Source organism: Sminthopsis crassicaudata, chromosome 3 (genome assembly GCF_048593235.1).
Source record: "Sminthopsis crassicaudata isolate SCR6 chromosome 3, ASM4859323v1, whole genome shotgun sequence".
In the NCBI taxonomy this organism is placed as follows: Eukaryota; Metazoa; Chordata; class Mammalia; order Dasyuromorphia; family Dasyuridae; genus Sminthopsis; species Sminthopsis crassicaudata.
The window spans coordinates 231,961,480-231,975,633 of NC_133619.1; the positions used below are offsets into that span (position 1 = coordinate 231,961,480).

Below are 14,154 nucleotides of genomic sequence, written 5' to 3' on the forward strand. Positions count from 1 at the left end.
AAAAAAGAGAGAGAAAATAAGAGCAGTAAAGGAATATGTTAAAGAAGGAACAACAGTTCTGCCACAAAATTACTGAGCCCATAAAGAAGTAATTGCTTCTTTTTTCACTGTTAAATGGAAAGAGAGGATAGTCTTATTGTTATAAGTACTGTACTAAGACTCTCATTGTTAAGGACATCTAATAGAGACGCAACATGAAAAAGATTTCTCTGGTAGGTGCAGCTGCATTCATTCTTTGGAAAATTGACAAAAAAGGGATCCTGTGATAACCAAAGTTACTTTGGAATGCTTAGCATAATATAGTAATTAGTGGCTACTAATTAGACATGATGGAAGGAAATTTGGGGTAGATGGAAACTGCACAGTCTTGCAAATCAGTGCCACACTTAGGTCACCTTAAATTTGAGGAACAATTTAATTCAAACTGTGTTTCCTGAATGTCACCGTTTTTGAATTTAGGGAAAGTAATTTTAAGTGACATTAGGGGCTTATATGCTAAAATTCAGGATTAAATTTGCATATGTACTCCTGAGAAGTAAAGGGATGTAAGGATGCTTTGTTCGGGATAGAAATATATGAAATAATAATTTCTAATGTTTCTTTTGGTGGAATCTTATGCCACAGTTTTTTAAAAATAGGTGAAGTCAAGAAATGATTCATTTTTGAGATATTACCCTACCCGGTCTCCATCTATGTTAGGAACTGGGAGTTTGCCATTTCAAGTCTTGCCAGAAAACTCTTCAATATAATTGCAGCCTTAATGGGATATATAACATTCAGGAGTTAAGATTGTTTTGATTTATACCAAAGCCTGGGTCAGTTCTTTTTTTTTTTTTTATAAACATCAGAGCTATAAAGTAAGTATATAATAAATATCAATTAAAATATATAACATGATTCCTTAGAATGAAGTAATAATATGGGAAGAATCAGTGTCACAATGGGCTAAATGAAGAAAGAATTTGGAAAGTGGCTAATGAAAAAGTTAAGGTGTCCTTTTATTATAGAAAAGACAGGAGGACCTAGTATTACTACACTAGGAATTAAGAAAGCCTAAACCAAATCCTATATATCACATTTATTAGTTATGGAACCTTGGGCCAATCATTTAACTCTCTCAGACTCAGTTTTTTCATCTTTAAAAAGAGGATAATACCTGTTGTACCTATTTTATAGGGTTGTTGTGAATCAATATAAAATTCTTTGTTAAGTATCACTTATAAGATAAGGCTCAACAAACTGAGTGCTAGGTTGAAATGTATCTTAAGCAATTTTATTATAGTTTCAAGTACTGAATACTGGAGCTGGTTCACACAACAGAGAAGGATGAATATTTATCCCTCTGAGGAAGATACTGATCTGAAGATCCCTGTCTGAAAAAGAAGAAATTTTTGTGCTAAGAAGTGTACAATGGCATGGGGTTGACGAATCGGCATGGGGATAAAAGACTATTTAGGAATAATGTCTTATGATTTAAGCAGAAGTCAGAAATAACAATAGCAACAACTCAAGCAAAAATGTACACAGTTGTTTCTTTAGGATTTAACAAACATGCCTTGAAGCAGAAGTCTTGGAAGATTTTGTAAGTATTTCCATTTAATATGAACTTCAGAGAGGTTAAGAGAGTTAAGGTTAAGAAGTTAGAGTAGCACTACTCTAGAGTCAGAGTGAAGTTTTGAAACTATATCATTTGCTTTCAAGATAAATGATCTTACTCATTCTATTGGCTGACTATTTTTTGTCCTCATCCTTGATCCCTAACCTAACCTAATGAGTTCTATAGGATTTATGTAAGATTTTTGAATTGTTAAAGGCTAGGACCTGGAACTCCCTTCAAAGAAAGTGAAGATTCTACTCTCAAAGAATGAGTCATAAGCCAACAGCTTGATAGGTGAAATATCCTCTTCTGCATGTGCAACAGAGTGTGATATGCTTCATTTTAATGAAACTTATATGGTTTTTTTCATGGGGAATAGAGATTGAGGGCTAGAGTTTATTTGACTCAGAATAAGGGGAGCTTGTGGAATCCTTGTGCTAGCTTTTTTGTTTTTATTTTTTAAAATAAGTTTTTACTAAAATCTTTTAAAAATATAGTATCCCTAATAATCCTTATTCCTCCTCTTCCAGAGAGTCACCTAATACAACAAATAATAATTTTCTTTTTATATTAATTTTACTTTATTTTCAGTTACAAATTTTTTTCTCCTCACTTTCTTAGCTATTGATAAGACCAGAAATGCAAAACTTTTGCAAATATTTTCATGCAAAAGTAATTCTTCCATTAGCCATATTATAGAGAAAAAGATAAAAAGAAACATAGTTTGTTTCAGTCTATACTTTGAATCCCTTAATTCTCTATCTGGAAGTAGATAGTAGTTTTCATCATGAATCCTTTGGAATTGCAGTAGATCATTGTGTTGATTTCACAGTTGATTATTTATGTGGACATTATTGTGAATATTTCTTCTTGTTATGCTCCCTTCATTTTGTATGTCTTTCCAGGTTTTTTTCCCTGAAATTATCTCCTTTATCATTTCTGCAATGCAGTAGTATTTGTAGCATTCATATATCATAACTTATTAAGTCATTCCTCAATTGATGGACATCCCTATAGTTTCTAATTCTTTATCACCACAAAGAAGAGTTACTATAAATATCTTTATGTTCTGGATCCTTTTCATCTTCCTGTAATCTATTTGGGGGAGAGTTGTGCTATTTCTAGGTTAAGGGGTATGCACAGTTTGTTATCACAGTTTAATAAACATACCAACAGTGCATTGATGTTTCCATTTTCCTACAGGCCCTCCAACATTTGTCATTTCCTTTTACTGTTATCTTAGCCAATCCCAAGAGTATGAACTGGTACATCAGAATTGTTTTCATTGCATTTCTCTAATCATTAGTGATTTTTAAAGAATTTTCATGTGATTATTAATAGCTTTTATTTCTTTCTTTGAAATTTCCCATTTGTAGCCTTTGATCATTTTTCAGTTGGGGAATGGCTTTTTAAATAATAGGGTTTTTTTTTTTTGTTTGTTTGTTTGTTTTTGTTTTTGTTTTGTTTTGTTTTGTTTTTGTTGTTGTTGTTTTTTTTAAAGAAAAGAATGAAAGAGAAAAGGCTAAAAAAATTGACATAACTGATCAAAAAAGTCAGTAAATTTGTGCAATGTACAATAAATACATAAGGACCTAACACTTATTTAAAAGCATGGAGTAGGACTGTCTTTTTTTTTTTTTTTTTGAGCTATATTTTTCTTTTAATATTGCAACATTCATTTGTTGGTTTTCTTTTTTGTTGTTCTTTCTGTTTGCATTGTTGTAGACTTGTGTATATATTTCTTGGCACTTCTTCATTCAGCATGTGTTTTTGTTGATATATGTATGGTTTTCATCACAGTCATCATTTCTTGCAGCACAAGGTACCATTATGTTGGAATTTTGAACTGTCTAGAGGTTCAAATAGGGGTTTATATATAATAATTGTTCTGCTTTTTTGTTGTTGTTGATTTATTTTTCTGTAGTGTCTGATTCTTTGTGACCCTTTTTGTAGTTCTCTTGCCAAAGATATTGGAGTCATATGTCATTCCTTATCTAGTTCATTATACAGATGCAGAAACTGAGATAAGCTGGATTAATTGTCTTGATCAAGGTCACATAACTATTAAGTATATGCTGCCAGATTTGAACTCAGGAAGATATTTTCCTGACTCCAGACCTTGTTCTGTGTCACCTACCAGTCCATATATATATGTGTGCAAACATTTCTCACATATATTTTGCTTATTTAGTATAACATAAAGAAATCTTACATATATGCTGATAAGTTGTATATAAAAATTTATAATAAAAAATGTTAAGATTGGATCAAAGACTACAAGTTGAATATATCTTATGAAAAAAAATGTAAAATATTGCTTATTATTATTAAAATTGCTAATTCATTAATTTATTTGTTTATTTGCTTCACCCATTTATAAACTATATGCTATTTTAAAGCAGAATAGAGGCCCAGTGCTGTGGGGATGGGGCAGTGAAATGGCTTCTCATCACTGCACTGTTTTAGTACTAGAATATTGTCCTCTGAGCTGATGCACTGAGAAAATGTATTCTGTTGATTCCAGTCCAACTCTACCTCCCCTGTCTCTACTCTTCTACAAATGACCATGTAGAAAAAGATAGCATGCTAAAAATAGTTTTTTGTGCATCAAGGAGAATGAATTAAAATATAAAAAGAGGGGAGTGAACAGTTCAGGCAGTAGGGGGTAAGAAATGATAAGCACAGTGAAAATAAGATACTCAGGGATTCATCTGACTGCAGGGAACATGATGAGTTTCCTGCTTAAAATACTGGGGGTTAAGGGATAGTTCATTAATGCCTTCCCCTCAGGGAAGTAGCTTGAGTAGAGAGAGATTCTTTTACAATATGGTCTTAATCAGCATGATACCATCTAGAGTATCCCACATTGCCACCAATTTTTGTAGTCACTGGTTCTCATAATCTTTCTGGATGAAAATGCGCAAGAAAAAAAAAAAAACAATTTGCTTAATATGTTGTTTTTTCTCAAGAAGTAAAACATTTCTATCCCTCTCAAAACTCTGCATGCTTCTCTTTCTGTTGTATTTCTTCCCACCTTTTCTACATATCCATCTCAATCATATACTATAAGCATAACCTCTGAAGGTTCCCTAATCATCCTGAGATTATTGTGCTGTACCAACTACTTCACAAGATTGTGATTAGATAAAAGAAAATAATATATGTTAAAGTGCTTTGTAAACATAATGTGATAAATATGAGTGGCTATTATTAGTAAAGCTATGAAACCCTTATTGATCCCATCCTTGGGGACATCAGAAATTCACTTAACTTTTAGTTTAGTCTAAGTTAGGCTTCTTCCCCAAATTTTGTAGGCTTTTTATTCCTTTCACTCTGGAGCCTATGGGAAAAATTCTTAAATTTTTGATTTTTGATTCATGTTTGGAGTTTACTCAAAAGAGGATCAAAATAAGAATTTATTGTACAATATAAATAAAATTTCAGCCAGCTTTTATTTATTGCACATAAGAAAAATGATTTGTACAAGAGAACCTCAAGTATGCATAAACAAGAATGTAGCAACCTTGGGATACTGATACTAAAAACATCAACTTAATACTATTCTGTGGGACTGTTAAAATGCTGTTGTATGTTTCACCTCATCTTTGCACTGTCCAAATAATTCATTCTAGGCCTACTATTCCTACCAAGCCCAACCAAAATTTGTGTAAATCTTCCTATTGTTATTCATTTTCTCTAAAAATCACTGGAACAATTGATAGTCCTCTCTGAATGGTAGCACCAACTACTGCAGACTTGAAAGCTTGGAACTTATTTGATTACTTCAAAGTCTGAAAATATCTCTCAATTGTCTAATTATTTATACTCAGATAAGAACCCAAAGTATTAGAGGTAGTCAGGGACTCAAGAGCTAGGCAGATTCTCCTGTAAGCCTACACTTGAATCCTCTGCTCATCATTTCTGTCAAGTGGCATTTCCCTAATCATTTACAAGACAGGTTTAATTATTCCTAACAACCTAAGAACACAGATAGTGAGAAAAGGATAAAACCAGTAGACATCGGAGTTACTAGAGAGCTAGACTTGGAATTAGGAAGCCTTAAATTCAAAACCAACTCCAGACTCACTAGCTAAGTCATTTGACCTTTGACTGCCTCAGTGTCCTTATGTATAAAATAGGGATAATTATAACATATGTATGAAATAGGGATAATTATAATATTTACTCCCCAGTATTGTGAAGATAAAAAAAAGTAGTGGTGATGGTGGTGGTGGTGGTAGTAGTAGTAGTAGAAGTAGTAGTAGTAGTAGTAGTAGCAACAGCAGCAGTAGCAGCAGTAGTAGTAGTAGTAGCAGCAGCAGTAGCAGTAGCTGCAGCAGTAGCAGTAGCTATCCACTGAATAATTCACTCTTGGTTTAATGCTAATCTTCTTTCTCTAATGTAGCTTTGTTAACAATTTTTCCATATTCAAGAAGATTCAAGTTTTCAGATTTCCTGTATTATACCAAAGCAAGAGGCTCCTCAGCACTTAATTATGTTTCCTGAAAAGGCCAGGGTACAACCAGAGTTAGCATTCTTCAAGTTGTGATTTAATTCAGCCCTGACTACATTGTACAATCTTCTTCAGAGAAAGAATAGTTAGTGCAAAAAGAGCTGGCTGTGAAGTTAGAAAGACGACCTAGATTCAGGACCCACTTCCACCATATGTGACTAAGCAAATTACTTAACTTCTCAGTTAACTCAGTAACACTTTAGAGAGGATACACTTATTTTTCCTGATGCAGGAAGTTCCTTACTTGTAACTGAATACATCAAACATACTCACAATATACCCCTTTCTGCTACTTTAAAATGGGTGATGTATGAAAAGTGCTGTATAAATCTCCAAGTACTCTATAAATGTTTGATTATAATATGTAGGCAGTAGGAGTGTAACACTGAAAGTCTTTACCATCTAAGTGATAAAATAAACCTCTCTAATGTTCTCAATCTATGTCAAGTTTGAAATATGTGTCTTTTCAGACTTCTTTATGTACAGTATATCTTCATTTGCAATGTATTCAAAAAAGAAAATGCAATCAGAGCTTTCTTCTCCAGATCAAATCATTAAGTTTTGTTATTGTTGTTTTGAGGTAAGGTGAGTTGCAATGTGATATAGTTTTTTAATTGAAATTCCAGTAATTGTAATTCAAGATATGCCAGAGCACCTTTTAATAAAATGACTAAGGTAAAATCCCAAACTTGATTTTCTTAGAGGAAATCTTCACTATCAGTCCTGAATGCCAAAGACTTACCTTCTATTTTTGTAGAAAACATCTTTAGTCCAGAATCTGAGGCCGAGATAGAGAGAATGGAGGCAAAAGTATAATCAATTGCTTGTGCTGGTTCCATAAAAAGAGTGAAAATGATTTGTATTAGGATGATTTGGGTCCTTGCCAAAGAAATCTACAAAAATGTTGTCAAGAAAAACAGTTTCTCTAATATAATTGATTGCTAAATCCTTTCAATTCATCAGTTAGATGGCAGAGTTAATAGAATGCTGTATGTTAATTTAGGAAGACCTGAGATCCCTCCTTATAAACTGACTTTGTGTCCTTGGGCAAATCACTTGGATTCTCAATCTCAGTTTTCTTGTTATAAAATGGTCATGGGTTTGTTGCCAGGATCAAATAGAATAAGATATGTAAGTGTTATATAAATATTAGTCATGACTATGAATGATATTCACAATGTATTTGTAAATTCTCATAAAATTATACAAAGGTAGGAAAATAAGCATATGGGTAGCAATTGATATTATCTATAACTACTTTTACCCTTTAAAATAATAAATGATTATTTTTTGTTTTGTTTTAAGATTTTTCTCTTTATGACATTCTAGAATTAATTTTTCTATACTAGGGGTTAGATCTAGCCTGATCCTCTTTTTTATATGACCAACGAATGGTTTTAAAATTTGTATCATTTTCTATGCTCAAAATGCGGTAGAGAACTTTCTCTCTCCCTGACACCCCCCCCCCCTCTGTCTTTCTGTGTGTTTCTATCACTCTGCATGTGTGTTTCTGTCTCTATATATCTCTCTATTTCTCTCTCTCTCTGTCTCTCTGTCTTTGTCTCCTTCTCTCTCTTTTTCTTTCTCTCTAGTACCATTTTTCCCCCTAAGTACCATTTCTATTTCTTCATATAATATATCATGAACTATCCCACTACTGTAACTTTGTGTTCAAAAATGGAAAAAAATATTGTTATATACATTTCCCACAATTTGTCATTACTTTGTTGCTCTTTAAACAGATTCATTATAAATGCCTTTGGTATAAAATGTTTTTGAAGGGTCTCTCTCATCAGAGTTCATGTAAACTATATTTTTAAAAAATCACTGAAGTCACATAAATAATTATTGTTAGATTTATCTATTTAAGGTATTCTTAGAATCACATTTTTAACTTGAAATGTCACTTTTGGCTAGAAAGATAACTCTAACCTACTTGTTTATTATTACTGGGAATATTCAATAGAGATCACAAACATGATTTGCCAAAACATATAATGACATTTTGTGATCATTATGGTTGATAACTTAAAAATTCCTTTTCTTGTTTGTAGGTTTTTTAAGTACTGGGGACCAGGCAGCAAAAGGCAATTATGGATTGCTTGACCAAATCCAAGCTTTAAGATGGATTGAAGAAAACATTGGATCTTTTGGAGGGGATCCAAAAAGAGTTACTATCTTTGGCTCAGGAGCAGGAGCATCTTGTGTTAGCCTATTGACTTTGTCTCACTATTCAGAAGGTAACATGATTTCCTCTGTTATAATAATAAAATAAATAGTGACAGAGATACTTGTTTTAAGAATGTGAAGGAAATTTCCTACTGAATTAAATGATAAAGCCATATTATTTAAAAATTCAGCAGAAAACTAGGTAGTGATCTTTATATAAATGTGTTTATTCTTCCCTTCTTACCATATTCTGTGGCTGGCCAGTTTTTGTTTAAATTTATTTTCCATGAAAAATAATGGGTCAGTTCAAATTTGTGAGTTAATAATGATGTTGGTTACATCAATTAATCTCTTTCTTAGAATTTTCAAATTCTAACTTCTTGGTGATTTTTTATAATCTATGATCATAAGAGTCATTTATGAAATCCTTATTCAGACTGATTTTTTATTTGCTGGTGACTGTGGGTGCAGATGTAGTAAATATATGAAATAGAACTTCAGAAAATTTAAATTAAAGAGTACTAATGTAATTCCATTTACAGTTTAGTTATGGTTCTTAAAAAATGAACTCCCTTATTTTTGTGCCAGAACTTTATAAAAATATTGATAGATATTTTTTCTTTGATATTTATGTCACATTGTTTTATTTAAGCACTTGAGTGTTAATTTTAAAAACTACTATTGATGTGTTTTCACATAGGACAAACAGACTCATAGAATTTCAGTATTACAAGAAATTTAAAACCTAGTAATCATTTAATAAATATTTGCTTAAATTGCTGAAACAAATCATTATTAAAGAATATTATAATATCACTTGACATTTTGTTTTTTATTTTTACCAAAATTAGGAAAAATACTTATACATATAGGAGAGTAATATTTAGAAGGGGAAAAAATCCACTAGTAATTCTTTAAATACAGACAAGTCATATTTTTTGGTAGCATCAATCATTATGGATGCAAGAACAAAGTTCTCGACACCAAAATATATATACCAAAGATTCTAGTTATTTAGTAAATAAAAATATATTAAGATCCTACTGTGTACCACAACACTGAGGATACAAAGAAATCAAAAAGACAACCTTTGCTCTCAATCTTCAGATTTAATGGAAGAGACAATAAGCAGAGATGAAGAGGAAAATAATTCCAACATGGGATGCCAGATTTGATATAGAAGACTAGAAAATTGGTGGGATTGATAGAATTGGCAAAGTGACAGGTGACCTCTTGAATGAGCAAGAGTACTAACAGATATAAGCAGACATAAAAGTCTAAACAGAACTGAATTGTTGTACAACACATTATGGAAATGAATCACAATATTTCTTTGTTAAATGGTACCCATTGACCCAAGTAGAAAAATGAGAGAGAGAGTAAGATTAAGATTTCTAGTCAAAATGGTAAAACTTATCAGATTCTTTAGGAACTTGAAATAAGTTTTCCTTTTTTTAGGAAACAAAAATCTTTTTAACCTTTTTCTTCCTTCCCCATCAAAGCAGAATAAATGCAGCCTCACTGTGCAGCAGGTGTGTGGAACCCTTCCCTTGAGAAAGTAGCAAGTGAATGAGCAAGTGAAGCATGTGTCATCTTCTACATTTATAACCCAGTTTTGAGGGCAATTCTTGGATGTTGACACTGTTCTTTGTTCTTTTCTGCACAATTGATGTATTTTTTGTACTTGAAAAAGTGATTGGTCTTTATTGTGTCAAGTTAAAGTCAACTAAAAGATTTCTCTTACTTCTGAGAAATCTCTTTAAATAACATTTGCTCCATTATAATTTTATTAACTATAATTTGGATAGGGCTTTTTCAAAAGGTTCTGAATCATTTTACTTATGTCTTACATTGGTTTCTATAATAATGTACATACAGGTGACTTTCCACTAAGCTACAAGGAGCCCATATTAAAGTCAATAGAATAAGAAACCAATACAAATAGACTATGTAACAAAGTTCCTAAATAGTGACTAACAAATAGAGCATGGAGCCATTAGAATTTCAATTCTGACTTATCTTTGGGCCATTCTTTCTCTTTTAAAAAAATCACACCTTATTGATTAAAATTATGTTTTTCACCTATGTAATTGCTTCCATGATTTTGAAAATTGACATAGTACAAAGTATCCGAATCAGAGATTTTATAATCTAATGTCCTCTGTTCCTCCTCCAAATAATATCCTCCAGAAATAGAAGTTTTATATTTCTAGACATTCATGAAGTGGAATAAAATACTTATTTCTTTTACACCATCAATTTCCAGTTTATTCTGAACCCTAACCTAAATTTTTTTTGCAGTTTTGCAAATCCTGGACTTGGAACTGTTGTCATTCTTTTTGGAAATAATAAATATTTTGGGAAAAAATCTTATTAGTTCCAATTGGAGAATTTAAGTAGATATGAACAAATTTATTTGTTTAAATGCACATTAATTTTTTTTCATATATTTACAGTTAAGGGAGAAAATCTGAAAAAAATAATACAAAAGTATATCAGACCAAAATAATCTCACAAATTGAGCATATTAAATTGATTTTAGCTGAACATTTTCCCTAAATTACATGGTACCTGGTTACTCTGTGAAAGAGGTAAGTATATAATTTTCCTTTGACCTTTAGACTAGTGAAAAGCATATTGACATGGAACAGAGAATTGAATTGCCTCTCAAATTCATTTATTTGTGAGAGCTTTTTTTAAGGTAAAAACTGAAAAATTCTAGAGGGGTAGATGAATAGTATGAATTTTCATTGGGAGTGAATTTGCAAGGGTAGTTTCCTTTTCTTAACTCTTTATTCTATGGTTAGAAGAACTTCCTATTAAAACTAGTGTCAAATTGAAAAAAAAAATGAGTGAAAGAACGGCTGAAATAGCTGAATGCTACTGTACTCAGAAATTCACATCCCTGAGATACAATAAAAGCATTCTTTGCTTAGTAAAAGCTGCTTTTTTATATTTTAGATTTTCATTTGCATGTACACAATTTGCACCTGCAGGTCTGTTCCAAAAGGCAATCATACAGAGTGGAACAGCCCTGTCCAGCTGGGCAGTGAACTACCAGCCTGCCAAGTACACTCGGATATTGGCAGATAAAGTGGGCTGCAACATGCTGGATACTACTGACATGGTTGAATGCCTTCGGAATAAGAACTACAAAGAACTCATTCAACAGACCATTACTCCAGCCACATACCACATTGCTTTCGGGCCCGTGATAGATGGTGATGTAATTCCAGATGACCCTCAGATTCTAATGGAGCAGGGGGAGTTCCTAAACTATGACATAATGCTTGGCGTGAACCAAGGGGAAGGCTTAAAGTTTGTTGATGGTATTGTTGACAATGAGGATGGCGTTTCTCCAAATGATTTTGACTTCTCTGTCTCCAACTTTGTGGACAATCTGTATGGTTATCCAGAAGGAAAAGACACCCTACGGGAGACGATAAAGTTTATGTACACGGACTGGGCAGATAAAGAAAATCCTGAAACTCGAAGGAAGACCCTGGTTGCCCTTTTTACTGATCACCAATGGGTTGCTCCTGCTGTTGCCACAGCTGACCTACATGCCCAGTATGGCTCCCCAACATATTTCTATGCATTCTATCACCATTGCCAAAGTGAAATGAAACCAAGCTGGGCTGATTCAGCCCATGGTGATGAAGTTCCATATGTTTTTGGCATTCCCATGATTGGTCCTACTGAACTCTTCAGCTGTAACTTCTCCAAGAATGATGTCATGCTTAGTGCAGTGGTTATGACATACTGGACAAACTTCGCCAAAACTGGGTATGTTTTATTCTTAAGGCAGCTTTCTTTTGACTTCCATGTTTTTTTGCTTTTGATCTTTAATTAAATGATTACACTAAATCTAAAATTCTTCAATTTGCAATATTTTTATTCCAGAATTTTACATTTGTCACAAAGGGAAATGTCACAAAAGGAAAATAGAGTGTTTTTTCTCTCTCCAAGTTTAAATATAATTTAAAAATACTTCATTCTATCTAGTCATTTTTAATAAGGCTGGTTAGATAATAATAACTCCATAGGCCAATTTTTATTTTTATTTTTAGCTCAATGAGTCCTGCCTAGAAATAGCAATTTCTGCAAGGGAACAAAATAAGTCCTTTTATTGTACTACATAAAAGTGGGAGTATACCTTAGTATTTTCCAAAGAGACTTCATACATCTGTTGGGAGAAAAGTCAGTTACTGAAAAGAAGTTCCCTCTTGGGAAATCCTATAGCTAGGCTTACTGCATAGCAATGCAAATGAAATGAGCCTTCTATTAACCATAGAGTAATCTCACCCTCATAACTGCGTAACTAAATATATTTGAAAAAAATATAGAAAACACAAACAACTGTTAGAGAGATTTGGAAATTCAGCTGAATCTCTACTCTGTAGATACTTGGCAGATATGGAAGAAAATCCCTAAAGCCATTTAAGTGGCTAATAACAGGTGTGTTTACAAATCCTTGTCCTATATCATCCTTTTGACAAATAATGCAGTATTGTTCTGGTCTACCTTAGTGCTGTGCTTTTTTTCACCTTGAAATTCTTGTACTGAATTAAAAATAAAGATGCTCATGGCACTAAGGGATGGTAAATCTTTCCTATAAACACTTATAGCAGGGTTAGGCTCTCAAACTGCAGCTGCAGTGCAGTGCAGTAAATTAGCAATAATATTAGAAGAAAACAGAGGTGTTCTGCTTGGAATGCTGGAAAGTTTAGCAACTTTCAATCTTTAATGAATACAAACAATATTCTGTGGAAAATGCATTTGTTTGTTTATCATTTTATTGAGGACAGTGATTTAGTGATCAAGATTGAGTGTTATGTCTAGATAGTTATTTACTTTATTGTAGTCATTGTATTGTCAGGGATAGTGGTTCTAGAATAATATTGCACTACTGGCAAAATGTAGGCACTGAGATAAGGGGAAATATTTTATTTCCCTTCGAAAATATAAGCCAAGGGTTAGTAAGCATATTATGTTATTAGCCCATTTAGCTGCTTCAGGAATTTTTCCTCAGTATTGCTAGAATGTCTGCACAATAGATTTAGACATTTTTCTGAGTCCATATAGTTAATGTTTTCATTTTTCATATCATTTCAATTATGTATTTGTTCACCAAGGGCTTATGTGAGGGTATCTAAATCTAAGAAAAAAAACGATATGAAAAAATACAAACTAAAAAAAAAAAAAAAAGATTAATTAGTGGGTTACTGTATATATTATCAGAATGTTTCCTTGTTTATAAATTATTTATTTAAATCATCAATTAGTATTTGTTCCTTATCTGCTATGTGAGAATCTTGTGGAAAACCAATGTTATCACCATAATTGTGTCAGAATATTTAAAACATAGAATCTGACACTGGGGGACTTCCATTCTTGTGAGGGTAAGAAGAGATAAAGCAGCTTTACAGAACACTGGAGGAAGCACTATTTTTGTACTATAGATTATATGATCTATCAGAATTCAGACAAGTATAAAGACAAAATGAGCAAGAGTAGCAAAGGAAGAATTTGAACATGGCCCTAAAAATATGGATGGGAACCGGATGGACGAAGAGGTATAGGAGAAAACATTTAAGATAACAAACAATGTGAATAAGCAACACTGGCTAAGATTCAGAAATCTGTATTCTTATCCCAGTTCCACAATTTCTTGGCTATGTGACCTTGTTCTAACTTGATGACAGTTTCAATATCTGATGGATGAGAATATTCTACCTGTTCCTTGTAAGTATTAAATTATATAGTAGAGTGATAGTATAATAGATATAGGACTATAAAACACTAGAGAGATTAATCTAACCTCTTAATTTTTCATATGAAGAAATTTAGGTCAAAGTACATTAAATAATGTGTT

General features: G+C 32.5%; 1 protein-coding gene across 2 annotated transcripts in view; it reads left to right on the top strand.

Moving 5' to 3' along the window:
• The window catches only part of NLGN4X (neuroligin 4 X-linked), a 454,011-nt gene that overhangs the window by 416,943 nt on the left and 22,914 nt on the right, over window positions 1–14,154 (top strand). For both annotated transcript variants that reach the window (XM_074300200.1, XM_074300201.1), the window contains 2 exons: window positions 8,165–8,350; window positions 11,276–12,065. In XM_074300200.1, coding sequence (XP_074156301.1) covers window positions 8,165–8,350; window positions 11,276–12,065 — 976 coding nt within the window. The remainder of the gene's footprint in view (window positions 1–8,164; window positions 8,351–11,275; window positions 12,066–14,154) is intronic.